The following is a 15,743-nucleotide window of genomic DNA, read 5'->3' as shown; positions in this document are numbered from 1 at the left end:
CTGACTTCTTCAGCTTTTTGGACTTATTGATGATTTTCCTTTTTGCAGGAAGGGCAACTCAAGAGGACGCCTTGGCTTTAGGCAGTTTTGAGGCTTCCTTAGGCTTCACAGGAAGAGAAATGGTAAGAGTCGACTGCTCAACAGGAGAAGTCTGTTTAGATGCCTCCGAACGTGGAGGGGTTGGTGCCGGGAGGGAGGAGCCTTCCATGGCAGGAAAAAGACTCTTCTCGTAGAGAAAAGATTGAAGCCATTGGTGCCTGAGTTTAATGGCTTGCTTGGAAAAACCTTTGCAAGCAATGCAGGTCTGGTTGAGGTGTGATTCTCCCAGACAAAACAAGTACTTTTTGTGGCTGTCTGAAAGCAGAATTTTGCGAGAACAGATGGCGCACTGCTTGAAGCCCTGAGGGACCATAAAACAAAAACAAAAAAGTGGAGCCGTTGAAAACGGGGGGGGGGGGGGGAGAGAGAGACAGAACGGCGGCAAACACAATTTTTTTGTCAGGTTCTGTCGAGGATTAACAATAAAACAACAATAAAACAACAACAGGGAAAAAGGTAGAATAAAGGCTAGCTAAGCTAGAATACTTAAGTATAGATGCTCTGCTCTTCCTAACGGTATGGCGGAAAAAGAGGAACTGAAGGAGATGGATGAGGCGGAGCCTATATATCCTCCGGGGGGGAGCTAACTGACTCTTTTTTTATAGCTCTAGAATCTTCCAGACGTCCTGTGTAGGAGCAGGATTAACCTATTTGGGTGCATTCACAGAGACCACTACGAAGAACTGACACTTAAAACTTCCACCTTAATAGGAATGAAGATTACTATGGCTTATAGAATTACATATCAAATAATAGCTATGTTTTATTGACACTGTTAATACCTAGTTGGGCTTGTGTTGCATCCGCCATCTGAACTAAGGCATTTTCCTTCTTATTAAACATAATTTTTACACGATGGACATCACCATATACACCTGCAAAAGTAGAATAAATGCTTAATGAACCAACAGCAAAATAGTTCAAGTTACTATACTGTACAACAGAACAGCATATTTACCTTATACTAAAGCTAGTTTTCAACAGAGCATAATAAAACTTAGTTTGTATTTATAGATACAGCTTGGCATTTTATCTACTGTGAGGACAAATAACACCGGTGCAAATCTAGACTTGGTTATAAATTAATCTTAGCCCCAATGAATCAGTATCCAGTATAGTAATTTAATAGAGCTAGTGTATTTTAGATTCATGTAATATTTGTATTAAACATACAAGAATGACCCAAATGCTAGCAAAGAATCTTCCAAGTAGGTACAGTGGTGCCTCGCTTAACGATGTTAATTGGTTCCCCAAAAAACATCGCTATGGGAAAACATTGCTAAGCGAAACACCATTTCCTATAGGAATGCATTGAAAACCGGATAATCTGTTCCAATGGGAACGGATTACCGTCCTTAAGCGAAAATCGCCATAGGAAACATCGCTAAGCGAAACAATGTTTCCCCCACTGGAATGCATTGAAGCCTATTCAATGCATTTCAGTGGTTTTGACAGATCCGTTTTCGCTATTTTAAAAGTGTCTTAAAATGTTCAAAAACTGTTTTAAATGCTTGGGATCGTTAGTGCACCTTGTAAAACCTTTGCAAACTTAATTTGGCTTTGTTCTGACTCTTCGTTAATTTTTGGTGAATTCCCCCCCCCCATTGGAATGCACTGAACTGTAGGTTTGACAGCTGACACAAGACTTTTCTTTAAAAAATCAATTTATCTTAAAATCATGTTTCTCAGATGTAGCTTATAATTCTGACTTTATTTTCTACAGAACTTTTTGAACATAAACTAACTTACCAAACAGAATAAAGAGTCCATCTGGTGTGATTGCCTGCATAAAATCACAAGACACAATTTTTACAAATTATATCATATTAAAATTGGGAGTGGGTGACCTGAATTTTCTTTGGCTACCAGGGAACCTGAACAGGTGGTCAGAGAACTAGTAGGTATATTAGAATAATTTGTTTAGATATGTTTGATGTCACATTCTTCATAGCAGTATTTTACATAATACAATTCACAATAAGATTTTTCTGAAATCTTTTTCAATGTTGATACTGGTTAATGCACAAAATCCTACTCAGGTCCCCTTCCCCCTACATTATTGTTGGAGATTATCCCTGTGAACAATGTCAGCAACATACAGGCTCTGGCAGGTCAGGTGATTAACTTGCTACAGCAACTCTGTATAAAATAACATCTTAGAATACTGATGATATGCATTGGTGGAAGGGCCACCCACACTGACGAAATCAAAGACCTTCAAGGTATTGAAAGGTTCCAATCAAACAGGCAGTCTGGATTCTCCTCCCTCCAACCAAGTGTTGTAGATGAAATGGTCTGCAGTGTTTCATTTATAACAGTGGTTCTTAACCTTGGGTTACTCAGGTGTTTTTGGACTGCAACTCCCAGAAGCCTTCACCACTAGCTGTGCTGGCTGGGGTTTCTGGGAGTTGCAGTTCAAAAACACCTGAGTAACCCAAGGTTAGGAACCACTGATTTATAAGAAGTGCTCCATGTATTAGCCTTACATCAGGATTGAGATTGCTAACAAGCAAAACACAATTTCCAGGCATTCCAGTGACCCCTGGGATAGCCATCCGCCCAGTCATGGTAGAGGTGGTGATTGCAAGAGGCCCAAGTGCACTGGGAACAGCTGGAACTGACAGACCTGAAAAAGCCAATTAAAAACAATTTTAAAAGCCAATAAAAACTATTCAGAAAATATACATAGTATCTCACCTTTTAATTTAAAAATACAGCCAGAAATATTTTGCAATAAATGTTCCCTAAATAAGAAAAGGCACTGCAATTTCTCCCTCCTTGTTTGGCTAAACAGCACATATTTAACTTTTCAATCCACTTTGAGAAGGCAAATAAAATCAAACTGCCACCCCAATCTCTACACATCCCCCACACCTCCAATACACCAGGTAACTCAAAGTTTTAGTGTTCAGATTTAGTGGCAAAGTTAAAGTGGGTAGTGGTGGTGAGAGACTTGCGGCCCTTCAGATATGGCTTGACTACACTTTCCATCAGCTCTACCTAACAGCCAATGCTAACAGAAGAGCCAAGCTGAAGTCTGACAATGTGGGGGACTGCAAACTTATGAAATGAACATCTTTATGATACAACTTCACTACCTTAAAATGTTAAAAATTCTTATCATAAAACAGATAAATAACGAAAGATGCAGCATAATAAAATTGTGTGTATGTGTATATAATACATACATAACACCTACATATTAAAAATACATGTACAATGGTGCCATGCAAGATGAATTTAATTCATTCCGCGGTCAATGCCGTCTTGCAAAAAATTTGTCTATGCATAGGAATGCATTGAAATTTAATTAATGCGTTCCTATGGGGGAAAAAATTAAAAAGTCACTTACCAGGTAGGGGAGCTGGGGAAGCACCACCGGAGGGCTGACGGGGGGTCCCCTCGCTGCTGGCTGTGGGGGTCCCCCAGGGCTTCCCTTGCACCATCCAAGGACTCATGGGGGTCCCTCCATTCGGTGATGGGTGCTTGCAGAGGCTTGCCAAGCACCATTTGTGAAGTTCCTGCCCTTTCCCCATTCCTTCGGCAAGCCTCGGAACGTAAAAAGAGGGGAAAAAAAGGAAAGCCTTTTTACGTTCCGAGGCTTGCTGAAGGCAGGGGGAAAGGGTGGGAACTTCAAAAATGGTTCTTGGCAAGCCTCTTCAAGCGCCCATCGTCGCGTGGAGAAGTCCTCGGATGGTGCAGGGAAAACCTCTGAAGGGCTCTGAAGCCGGCGGGCGCGGTTGCAGGAAACCTCCACCAGTGCTCCGATGGTGCAGGGGAAGCCATCGGAGCACTGGCAGGGGTTCCCCGCAAACACGCGCGTTGGCTTCGGAACCCTTCGGAGGCTTTCCCTGCACCATCTGAGGACTTGCGGGGGTCCCTCCACGTGGTGATGGGTGCTAGCCCAGCATGATTTTTTAAGTTCGTGCCCTTTCCCCCTGCTTTCGGTAAGGCTCTGAATGTAAAAAGGCTTTCTTTTTTTTCTTTTCCTTTTTCCTTTCAGAGGCTTGCTGAAGGCAGGGGAAAGGGGTGGGATTTTCAAAAATGGTGCTCGGCTAGCCTCTGAATGGCAACAGTCGTCTTGCAAAGCAGGGCCATAGGAAAAATTGTCTTGTGAGGCACCAAAAACCTCGCCGGACACATTCATCTAGCGATATTTTTGTCCAGCGAGGCAATCGTCTTGCGAGGCACCACTGTATTATGGGCACATTCGAACAAGTCTACACATCCTTCTAATTAAAAGAATGATAGTTCTTGTCTACTGCTTGATTCCTAAAGTACATTAATATATACAGCATGCATTATACGTATTCGAAAACTGAACAAATAGGGGAAAACTAGTCAAACATGCTGAAAAGGACTTGCCTGCTGCTTGGGGAAAGCCAATGGCTGGAGCAAAGCCTGCAGCCCCTGCATATGGTGAGGAGATGATACCTGGAGTGCCTGAAAAAGGGAAAGGGAAATAAAAAGGGAAATAAAAGGACTGGAAGAGATTATTAATTTCTGAGGAAAACAGAAAGCACGTTAATTCTTCAGAAAGTCTGTAAGCTAGTTTAACACTTTTAAAAAGGTTGTATGTATTCATCCAGGGCCGCTAGTCACTGCCGTCCACATGGGCCTGTGTTGTTGTGCCTACATTCCAAAGACATTTAAGGCAATCATGGAACCAATACTAGTTTACAATTTGTTCAACCTTATTCCCAACATCACCATGGATTTCACACTATAAAGGCATTTGCAGATGTGATTTATGTGGTAGTACACTTAAGAAACAATACACACATGCAAGTACAAAAAGGCTTTGCAGTTAAAAAGCTTAACAGTATTAACTGGTGAGCAATATCACTGGGTGGTAAATGTCTGCTCTTGATCTTAGATCAAACTCATACTGTTCAGCCTCTTCCAGACTAAAACTAAGAGAAAAGAAAAATCTAAAACATATTCATCTGATCTATAGTTCTATCTGCTCAGTCTGCAGACTGCTCAGGAACAACTCTCTCACTGGCAATATACAGTAACTTTGAATATTTAGATACAGGCTCAGCTCTAAAGTAATAATAAATCTGCACAAAATAAAATCTAGAATATTATCGATTCATCATGTATAGAGATGATCTTGAACAACAAAAAACGCTACACTGCCTACTAATGCATGTTCCCACTCTTGAATGTGGATACTTCTGAAATAAGCAGCAAACTACCATGTTAACAGCTGCAGCCCATCCTCCCATCTGCATGAATTCAACAGCTTCCTACACCTCTTATCTTCAGCTCCAATATGGTAGTTACACAAATACTGAAGAACACTATATATTACTTAGAATACGTGCATTACTATCAGGACAAATACTGGCAATATAAGTATTAATCATTTATTCACAGTTCTGATTTCCATTATAATTCATTATATATTGGAAGCAGCTAGAAACAAAGAACTTATTCAGCCAGATGAGCCCTGCATGAATACTGATATCAAGCACAAACAATACCCAAAATTTTCGCACAAAATAACGGGTATTCCAGCACACAGCATGCAAAACATCTTTGTTACATATCACTGAGTAGGGTAAACTAATGAACTATTTAACCCATGATTAGACACTAAGCTAGGCACAAATATTTGAAGTACAAAGAAAATTAGTTCTCCCATGAACTCCCACTCCATCAGAACCTGCTGTAATCTACTTGCTACTCTCAATTCTTTGAACCAGGGTCTGTCTTGTCAGCATAAATATCCCAGGGAACAAGAAGATCTGCATTTAGAATGCACTTTACTCAGGAAAATAGAAATTCAGTTTTGTGAATTCTGTCTGACCACCAGACCACCTATTATAGAGCAGGAATGCAAAACATGCAATCCACAGTCCACATACCAGTCCCCCAGTATTCCTAATGTAGCCCACCACAGCCCAACCTGTCCAAATCTCAAATACATGTTTTAAAACTGGCTCAGAAAGCCTCATTCTGCCCTCCAAAAGACACGGAGAAGTAACTTACAGTGGTGCCTCACTTTACGACTGCCCCGCATTACGATGAATCCGCTTAACGACAATCTTTTGCAATCACAATTGCGATCGCAAAACAATGGTCTAAATGGGGGAATTTCGCTTTGCGATGATCAGTTCCCTGCTTCGGGAACCGATTCTTTGCAAAACGACGTTTTTCTAACAGCTGATCGGCGGCTTCAAAATGGCCGCCGGGTAATTAAAATGGCTCCCTACTGTGTTTAGGGATGGATTCCTCAATATACAGGCAGCAAAAATGGCTGCCGTATGGAGGATCTTTGCTGGGCAGTGAGTTTTTACCCCACTGGAACGCATTGAACGGGTTTCAATGGGGTTTTTTATTTCGCTTTACGATGTTTTCGTTTAATGGTGATTTTCCTGGAACGGATTATCGTCTTTAAGTGAGGCACCACTGTACCATGTTTTGAGGGCCCCATAGCATCCCTGTCCTACTAGCATCCCAACCTCCAAATACTCTTTGAATTGAATTTACTTTATTGTCATTGTACTTCCATACAACAAAATTAAATGCCATCTCCAGTACACATAACAAAACACACAAGAACATAGCATCCATAACATAGAACATTACACATTAAACATATTCACATCCACATCTTTCACATTCAATTTCCCATCACACAACCCATTAATATTGCACTATACAGTGGAATTCAATATAGCTGCAGCTCTGGGATAGAAATTGTTTTTCAACCTTCTTTAATCATAATCTGTTTTAAATCTGACCACTAGTGCAAGGAGGCTTTTTCAAGTGAAAAAACAAACAAACCTCTTTTTGCAGTACAAATGGGCAGGGTATGTGTGTTTCATAGCACCCCTCTGAAATCTACAGATGAGTGTGTGGTTCATGAACCTCAAGAAGTTAAAGGCCTTCAAGAGGGCTCTGAAGACTGATCTCTTTGCCTTAGAATTCAGTTAGGACTCAACTGAATAGTACTATTTGGTTTTTAACTTTAGTAGATCCTATTTTTAATGGCTGTTTTATTACATTGTATTCACATCTGGTCTTAATTCAGGAGTGTTTCCTTGGATCGAGGGGAACTCCTCAATTGATTTTATGTACTGCCAATACATATGTCCAGGAGCAATTTTTCCCATTGTTGTGGGGGCAGTGGGCCTCTACAGGGGCCTGCAAAAACGGCTTGGGGCTGAATACAGCCTGTAGGTCATACTTTATGCAACACTGATCTAAACATTGTGTTATTAAAAATCTGACGAACTTTATCTGGCCTCCCTTAAATGCCATAATCTTCACCACAGAGAAAGAATTTGGCTCAGGGAATTAAAAGAAGATGAATTTATCTCTGCTCTTTTCGCTATGATATCTGAGAAAGAAGGTCATAAAAGGTGCTGAAGATCTGCAGAAGCTGGTAATGTCTCTGAAATCGTATGTCCTGTAAAAAATTCCATGAGCAGGGCTTGGAAAATTTTAGAATGTCTCACCAGTCACTCAAAAATTGCACCAGTCAGCATGACTTTACAGTGGGGTCTCTACTTAAGAACTTAATCCGTATTGGAAGGTGGTTCTCAAGTTGAAAAGTTCTTATGTTGAATCTGCATTTCCCATAGGAATGCATTGAAAACCATTTAATCCGTATCTGCTCTTTTCCGTCCATAGAAACTACAGTGGAACCTCTATTTAAGAACTTAATCCGTTTTGGAATGGTGTTCTTAAGTTGGAACGTTCTTAAATTGAAGCAAAATTTCCCATAGGAATGGACTGAAAACCAATTAATCCGTTCTGGCTGTTTTTTTGTTATGTAGAGGTGCGTTCGTACATTGAAGCATTAGTTCCCATAGGAAATAATGCAAAGCTGGTTAATACATACTCTACCACTAGGGGGAGAATTTTTTTTAACCTAAGATGACCTAAGGTTAAAAAAAGAGCAGGAAAGGTTTTTTTTCCTGTTCTTATCTTGGATTTCTGTTCTCAAGTAGAAGCAAAATTTAGCAAATGGAGCTGTTCTTAAGTTGGATTGTTCTTAAGTAGGGACGTTCTTAAGTAGAGACCCCACTGTACTATATAGCCTTGCAATTTATTGGGATTAGTAATCACTGATTTATACCCTCAGACCTGGGTTGATTTATTACCGTCATGCCTATGGGGTCATGAAGCTTGTATTTTGAATGCCTTTCTTTTGAATGTCTCCAGCAAAAATAAAACTGAAAGCAAAAGCACCCAGCCCCTTAAGGAGCCATGGTTCCCTCCCATGCCAGGATGTGTCCTCGTTTGGTTAAAATTGGGAGCAGGGAATCTCCATAGTCTCCAGTATGGGACTACTCTACATTCTCCTGCAGAACTATATCTCTATGTATCGCTCGAACTCTCTTATCGCAAGAAGAAGGCAGTTTTCCTTTTGCAATGGGAGAGGGGAGGGGAGGACTGCAGGACTAGAGAGAGAAAGAAAGACAGAGACAGGCGGAGGGGAAGGAGGCAGGGAGGGAGGGAGCTATGATTCATCGAGCAGCATTTTTCCCTCGTCACAGATGAAGTGGATGAGTGCATTTTTCAAGCCCTGTTCATGAACTGGCATTCAGATACAGGCTGAAAGAGCTAAGAGTTTCATACTTATCATTAGCAAATTACTATATGAATCCCAAGAAACGTATACCAATGGTTGCAGTATTTTGCAAGCCAGCTACACCAGAGCACAGAGTGCTGTCCTCTGAAGATGCCGGCCACAGAGACTGGCGAAACGTTAGGAAGAACAACCTTCAGAACACGGCCAAAGAGCCTGAAAAACCCACAACCACCATTAGATCCCGGCCGTGAAAGCCTTCGTAAACCTATACCAAATTAGTGAGAGTAAAGCTGAAGCAGATAGTCTCTCATCATCAGGAGAAAAAAATGACATGAGAGCATCTTGTTAGAGGCCTCTCACATGGTTACCTTTCTTCTGTTTGGGGAAATTAAATGTAATAGGATTATAATTTTATATTTGGAATTTAAGATGTCGTTTTCCAGTTTTTTAAGAAATGTGTTTTAATATACTCTTCAGTTTCAAAACCATTTCTGTGACATAATGAAATTCATAGCTGAGCAACAAACTAATTCAATATTTAAAATACTCAATAGCCTACTGTTACTAAAAATAGTTCAAAGATGTAACTTGTTCCATCTTCTACCAACAAAGGAAAAGTTCTTACCAAAAGCAGCTGCCATGGTGGGATCAAGAGAAGGCTGTCCATCGCCCGAAGGAAGGTCCAAACGAGTAAAGTCTCTGCTTTTATCATTGTTGTATTTTACATTAAGGCTTGTTAGCTTGGAGAAATCGATACGAAGAGTGCAGCAAGCATTGTATATATTTTGACCATCAAGCGCCTATGAGAAGACAAAAATATTTATTTATTATATTTATATGATACTCATTTGAGTAGCAGTTATGAAATACAGTAATATTTTTCAACTGTTTGTGATTAAGATATACTGCAATTTTAAAGAAGACCTGGCAGAACAAAAGGGGTCAAGCAGAGACCTAGCCCACATTTCTGGTGTAATTCCCTATGCCTTTATAGGTTCTTGGTCAAATATATGCACTAATTGTAAGAAGCTATTATCATTCAACCTAGCTGGATAGTTCAGTGAGTTAGGTATCTGGCTATGGAGGCAGACGTTTGGAGTTCAATTCCCCACTGTGCCTTCTGGGGAAAAAAGAGGTTACTTGCCTGCAACCATAGTTCTTTGAGTGGTCCTCTGTGAATTCACACATATGGGTATTGTCTGCGCCTGCGCTGACTCTCTCAGAAGATTCTAGAGCTAAAAGTAACAATTTTATGGTGTGATCCTCCACGAGGTATATGCTCCTCCCATCTTCACCATCTTCACCAGTTCCTAAATTTTATCCGCCGGGTATGAAGGAAAGAATTAATTAATTATATAATCAACCCGTGACGGATAGAGGGGAAGGATGGGCGGGTTGTTTGAATTCACAGAGGACCACTCAAAGAACTATGGTTACAGGTAAGTAACCTCTTTTTCTTTTTCGTGGCCTCTGTGAATGCACACATATGGGTGACCAGCAAGCTGCACTTAACGGTTGGTGGGTCATCACGGTAAGAAGGATGACTGGACAGCTGTCAAATGCAGCATCTTGGCGTGCTCTGACGTCCAGGCGGTAGTGCTTGACAAACGTGGATGGTGTAGACCACGTAGCGGCACGACAGATGTCAGGAACCTCGGTGCCACGTTGAAAGGCAGTAGAGGTGGACAGCGCCCTGGTAGAATGAGCTGTCAGATGTTCTGGAGGGATTTCCCCGACAGGCTGTAAGCAAGGGAGATAGTCTGTACAATCCAACGTGCTATGGATTGAGAGGAGGCTGGGGCCCCTCTGTGTGGGCCGTGAAAGCAAAGAAAAAGTTTATTGGACTTTCTAAAAGCTTTTGTCCTTTCGACGTAGAAAGCCAGGGCACATCTAACATCGAGATTATGGAGCATATGTTCTAGGGGCAATGAAGGAGACTTGAAGAAGCAAGGTAGTATGATGAGTTGGTTGAGGTGGAAGTCAGAGGCCACCTTCGGAAGAAAAGAAACGTCAAAATAAAGAGTCACTTTATTGGGGTGAAAATGGATAAAGGGAGGATCAGCTTGAAGAGCGGCGAGCTCACTAGCCCGTTTGGCTGATGTGATTGCAACAAGGAAGGCCGATTTAAGGGTCAGGAATTTGAGGTCGATAGACGCCATGGGCTCAAACGGAGGCTGCATCAAGGCATTGAGAACCAGCTGCAGTGACCACTGGGGGATGAAATGTTGTTGAGGAGGGCGAATGTTGTTGAGCCCTTTGAGGAACTTTTTGACAGTTGGGTGAGAAAACAACTTGGAGGAGGGAGAATCATCCGGCTGGTGAGCCATAGCGGCTGAAAGATAAACCTTTAATATGGACTGGGAAAGGCCGAAACTGAAGAGATCCAGGAGGTAATCGAGCATAGTCTTCAAAGAGACAGGTATGGCAGGTAAGTTATTGTCATGAGTATATTTTAGAAAAGACTTCCATTTATTTTCATATAGGAGGGTAGTGGAAGGTTTTCGGGCTCGAAGAACCTGCATCACGTTGGGAGTATCCTCCATGCCGCAAGACTGAGAGAGGCGACGTCTGGGTGAAGAACGAGGCTGTGGTTGAGCGAGAGGAGATCTGGGCGGAGAGGAAGGTGGAGCATGTCTGACGACATCGAGACCAGGTGAGTGAACCATGGCTGGCGGGGCCAGTACGGGGCTATCAGGATCGCGTTGGCTTCGTCGTGTCGGAGACAGACGATTACTCTCTGGATTAGAGGCGAGGGGGAAATACGTAAAGGAGATCTCCAGACCAGTCCATCAGGAATGCGTCTCCCAGAGAGTTGGTGTCCCGTCCCACTCTGGAGCAGAACCGTAGACATTTCTTGCTAGCATTGGCTGCATCAGTCATTACCTGTATGGAAGGTCTGAGAGGCGAGAAAAGCCTGCCGATGAGAAGGTTGTCGGGGTGAGTCCACCAGTCGAGCTGGGAGGCTAGTTCTGGTGTCACCTGCAGTAGGGTAGAAGGGAGACCTGTTTCGGGATTGAACAGGGAAAGGAACCATGCCTGCAGGGATCTCGTTTTGAGCCTGGCGTGTTGGACGACAGCTGTTGTCGATGCCATGAGCCCCAGGAGGTGTTGGGCGTGATGCGCCGAAACGGAGTGATGTGTTTGGAAAAGGCGGACAGCCTTTTGAATTTTCCTGATCCTGTCTGGAGGCAGGAAAGCTCTTGCACAGAGGGAGTCTATTTCCATGCCTATGAACTTGGCCGTCTGCTTTGGGATCAAGTGTGACTTCTCGAGGTTGATCTTGAGGCTGAGACTGTGAAGCGTATGGAGCGTTGTGTCTCGTGCTTTTATGGCATCATGATACGATGTCGCCACTATCAACCAGTCGTCGATGTAGGGATAAATGTTTACTCCCTGTAGCCGGAAGAAGGCAGCCACTGGTGCCATGCACTTGGTGAAAGTCCGGGGGGGTGGTGGAGAGCCCGAACAGGAGGGCACAGAATTGGAAAGAAGTGCCATTGAAATGAAACCGGAGGAATTTGTGATGTTCTGGATGAATGGAGATGTGGAAATAGGCGTCCTGCAGGTCGATAATTATGAACCAGTCTCCCTGCGAAAGCAAAGGGATAATAGAGTCCAGTGTAAGCATGCGGAATTTTCGGGGAGATATGAAACGGTTGAGGTGAGTGAGATCAAAGATGGGGCGGAGGCCTCCATCTTTTTTAGCAACAGTAAAGTATTTTGAGTAGAAACCATTGAGGGAGTCCGAAGTAGGGACTGGAAAATGGCATGTTTCTGGAGAAGCTTCGTAACCTAGTCCAGCAGAGCAGAGGAGTAGGGGTATATTGAATAAACCCCAGTGGGGGTAATTCGGAGAATTCTATGAGGCAGCCAGATGCTATGATGGATAGAACCCATTTGTCTGAGGATTGCCAATGATGGAAAAATGGGGCCAGTCTGGTACAGTTCAGTGGGTAAAGAGGAATGTCAGAAAAGGCAGGCATAGGCAGTTGTCAGTATTGCTTACCCTTTCGTTGTCCTTTACGAAAGGATTGACGCTGCCGAGGTAGGCTTTGAGGCTGGTAGGATGCCATCAGAGGTTGAGGGGCAGTTAAGGACCTGTCGGATTGATGGGGACAAGACTGTCTATAAGGCTGGAACCGTTGATTCTGGCATTGTATGGGATGAAACTGGCCCGAACGGTAGAAGGGCCGTTGGTAAGAGGTAGATGGCTAAACCGAATTGGAGCGCGCAGTTTTGCACTTCTTATGAAAGTCCTCCATGGTATCATCAGTTGTGGAATTGAACAGGTCGGCACCATCAAAGGGTAAGTCCTCGATTCTGGACTTGGTGTCATCAGAGTACGTGGAGGATTTGAGCCAGGCATGGTGTCGAATAGAGATGGAGGTAACCAAAGTTTTAGAAGCAGCCTCAGCGGAGTGTCGCGCCACAATCCTCTGATACTTGGCAAGAGAAATGGCTTGTGAATGGATGTTGATGAGCTCAGATCTCATGGGTTCAGGAGATGAGTCAATAAGAGGAAGGACTTGATTCCAAAGATGACGCTGAAAGGTGCCCATAGTTGTCTGGTAACTGATACTCCTGAGCAAAAAGGCGTGTAGAGAGTAAAATTCGTTTTGCCATTGTGTCAACTTTTCTACCGTCTTTGTTGGCAAGGGTAAGCTTGGACTTAGGCTGGGTTCGGGCCTGACTGGATTCGACGATAACAGAGTTAGGCACTGGATGTTTATTGAGGAATTCGGCATCGACCCCGTGGGTCCTATAGAGGCCATCAGTGCGGCGAGAAATCTGCATAGTAGAAGGAGGTTTTCCCCAAGTATCCTTAATAGGTTGAAGGATGGACTTGTTAAAGGGGAGGCTCAGAGGAACAGGGCGCTCCTGGTTGATGTTATCGAACACCGGGTCAGCATCCGTGGACGAGGGCTGTTCGGTGTCGAGATTCAGGGCTTGTGCCATTTGGAAAATAAGCATAGGAGGAGAAATCATCCGAGAAGGACGAAGCATGGCTGCCCCTCATATCTGGGACTGGAGGGGAAGCTCAGGCTCATGGGAGGACTCAGAGTGTTGTGCCTCCGAAGATGCAGGGGAGCCTGGAGATGAAGGGTAGTCTGAAGGGCCAAAGCCCTCTGTCAGGGGAGCTTGGTGCCACTGGACAGGCATGCCTTCAAAGGGGCCTTGAGATGGCATCGGGTCTGGCATCAATGGTGCGGGACGTAGGGGCATGGCTTCATAAGCTCTGTCTCGCATTCGAGTTAGAGGCATTGGCTTAGATGGGGCAGGAGGGCATACAGGCGGAGCAGAAGCCACCGGGGCCAAAGTGGTCGCGCGGAGGCGATTCGAGTCCACGAAAGGGGCGGCATGGGGAAGTTCCGGCGTCATTCAGGACCGTTTAGCCTGTTCAGGCTGGTACCTTTCGTGCAGGGTTTGCCAGATGAAGGGGTGAAAATGGTATGGCACTATTGGAAAAGGGCAAAAATCGCCTTGCGATGGCACAGACCTCGGTGGGGAGAGGTACTTTCGTTTCTCCTTTCTCTTCCTTGGAGGTGAAGGGGGAACCTCCAGATCGGATGCCGAGCTTTCAGCTGCCCGCCCTGAGTCAGGGTCTGAGTGGGCTGAGGTTGGGCTGGACTGTGGCGCAGCCACGTTGAGGCCAATGCTCGGGGTTTGGGGCGGCATTGTGGGAGGGGGTGCGACATCATGGGCTCAATCTCCATCGGAAGCCAAGTCAGGGGCTCCTCTGGATGATTCCTCGAGGATGGGGGACGGCAGAGAAGGCTGAGGGGGCTCCACTCGGGGAACTTTGTCCTTTCTAGGCCTCTTAGGGGCAGGTTTGGGCTTTTTCTTTGAGCTTGCATTGTGCACTTGAGACCTCTGCGGAGGGCAACTTCTGCTTACCAGACGATTTTGCTTTCTCAACAGTGTCCTTAGATGGTAGCACAGAGGTAGAATCAGAGGTAGACTGGCCCGCTGGAAGTCTATCAGCTGAAAGGGCAGGAGATCTAGCCGCTTCTAAAGACGTAAAAGGAGGATTCATGACTGTTTGCCAAAGGTAAGACCGGAGTCTTTGGAGCCTCTGTTTAAGTGCCGGCTTGGTTAAATTTTTACAAGTAGGACATGAATGGGTAGGATGTTCCTCACCCAAACAAAAAAGTCACTGGCTATGACAGTCCAAAAGTGCGATTTTATTCGCACAGGTTGTACACCTTTTAAAAGGAGATGGTGAGGCCATAAGCAAAGAACTGGGGGGGGGGGAGGGGAAAGGGAAGGGAATAAGGAGAGCGTGGGAAGCCAATTAAGCAAACAAAAGACGCGGAGGATCACTAAGTAGGTAATTTAAAGTAAAGATAAACAAACAAAAGCTCAAAGGAGCCTAAAAAAATAGCCAAAAGGCAAATAACAAAGCGCCCAATCTTTCCTGAGAACCGTTCAGCTCAGCGGAAAAAAGGAACTGGGGAAGATGGTGGGTGGGAGGAGCATATACCTTGGGGAAGGATCACCCCATAAAATTGTGACTTTTAGCTCTAGAATCTTCCGAGAGAGTCAGCGCAGGCGCAGACAGTACCCATATGTGTGCATTCACAGAGGCCACGAAAAAGAAGAGCCACTTCTGTAGTCTTGGGTAAGCTCTGTACTGTTCATGTTTTCATGCATCACCAATTTCTCCCCAATTAGAGCATTAAACAGTTGTCAATTGTATACACTTATAACACACAAACCCATAGATATATGACAGGTATTTTATTCAAGTTACAAAGGAAGAGCCTTTCACAACTCTTAACAGTTAAAAGAGTATTCAGAATTTATATCTATGCGTGTACAAGCTATATAACTAATTGCATGCCTCATGCAAAACCTTTGTGTGTAAAAAAGACAAATATAAGGCTACTGCAGAAAGACAAAATGGTGTTAAGATAAACTTAATATCTGAATGTGCAGCAAATTTATCCCTGTACTGACACATTCTAAAAATTCCATTTAGGATATGACTGTGATATAACATCAGAATGCAAGGGGAGATGTTGAAAAATGAAAGTCATATGAAGCAAACAGTTAGAAGTTCAAATTCAAATACTATCAGGTCCAAAATGGCACTTAC

At 43.7% G+C, this 15,743-nt stretch overlaps 1 protein-coding gene and 1 long non-coding RNA gene across 7 annotated transcripts in view; one reads left to right on the top strand and one right to left on the bottom strand.

Annotated features, from left to right (window-relative positions):
* PTBP3 (polypyrimidine tract binding protein 3) overlaps positions 1–15,743 on the bottom strand; it is a 94,142-nt gene that overhangs the window by 18,193 nt on the left and 60,206 nt on the right. For all 6 annotated transcript variants that reach the window (XM_072992009.2, XM_072992008.2, XM_078384874.1 and 3 more), the window contains 5 exons: positions 9,273–9,447; positions 4,465–4,542; positions 2,586–2,725; positions 1,849–1,882; positions 882–974 (listed from right to left, as the gene is read on the bottom strand). In XM_072992009.2, coding sequence (XP_072848110.1) covers positions 882–974; positions 1,849–1,882; positions 2,586–2,725; positions 4,465–4,542; positions 9,273–9,447 — 520 coding nt within the window. The remainder of the gene's footprint in view (positions 1–881; positions 975–1,848; positions 1,883–2,585; positions 2,726–4,464; positions 4,543–9,272; positions 9,448–15,743) is intronic.
* The window catches only part of LOC144586537 (uncharacterized), a 65,216-nt gene that overhangs the window by 42,247 nt on the left and 7,226 nt on the right, over positions 1–15,743 (top strand). The gene's annotated exons all lie outside the window — the stretch shown is intronic.

Source organism: Pogona vitticeps, chromosome 2 (assembly GCF_051106095.1).
Source record: "Pogona vitticeps strain Pit_001003342236 chromosome 2, PviZW2.1, whole genome shotgun sequence".
Taxonomy (NCBI): Eukaryota; Metazoa; Chordata; class Lepidosauria; order Squamata; family Agamidae; genus Pogona; species Pogona vitticeps.
The sequence above is the reverse complement of the archived record's forward strand: the minus strand, read 5'-3'. Positions and strand labels throughout refer to the sequence as shown.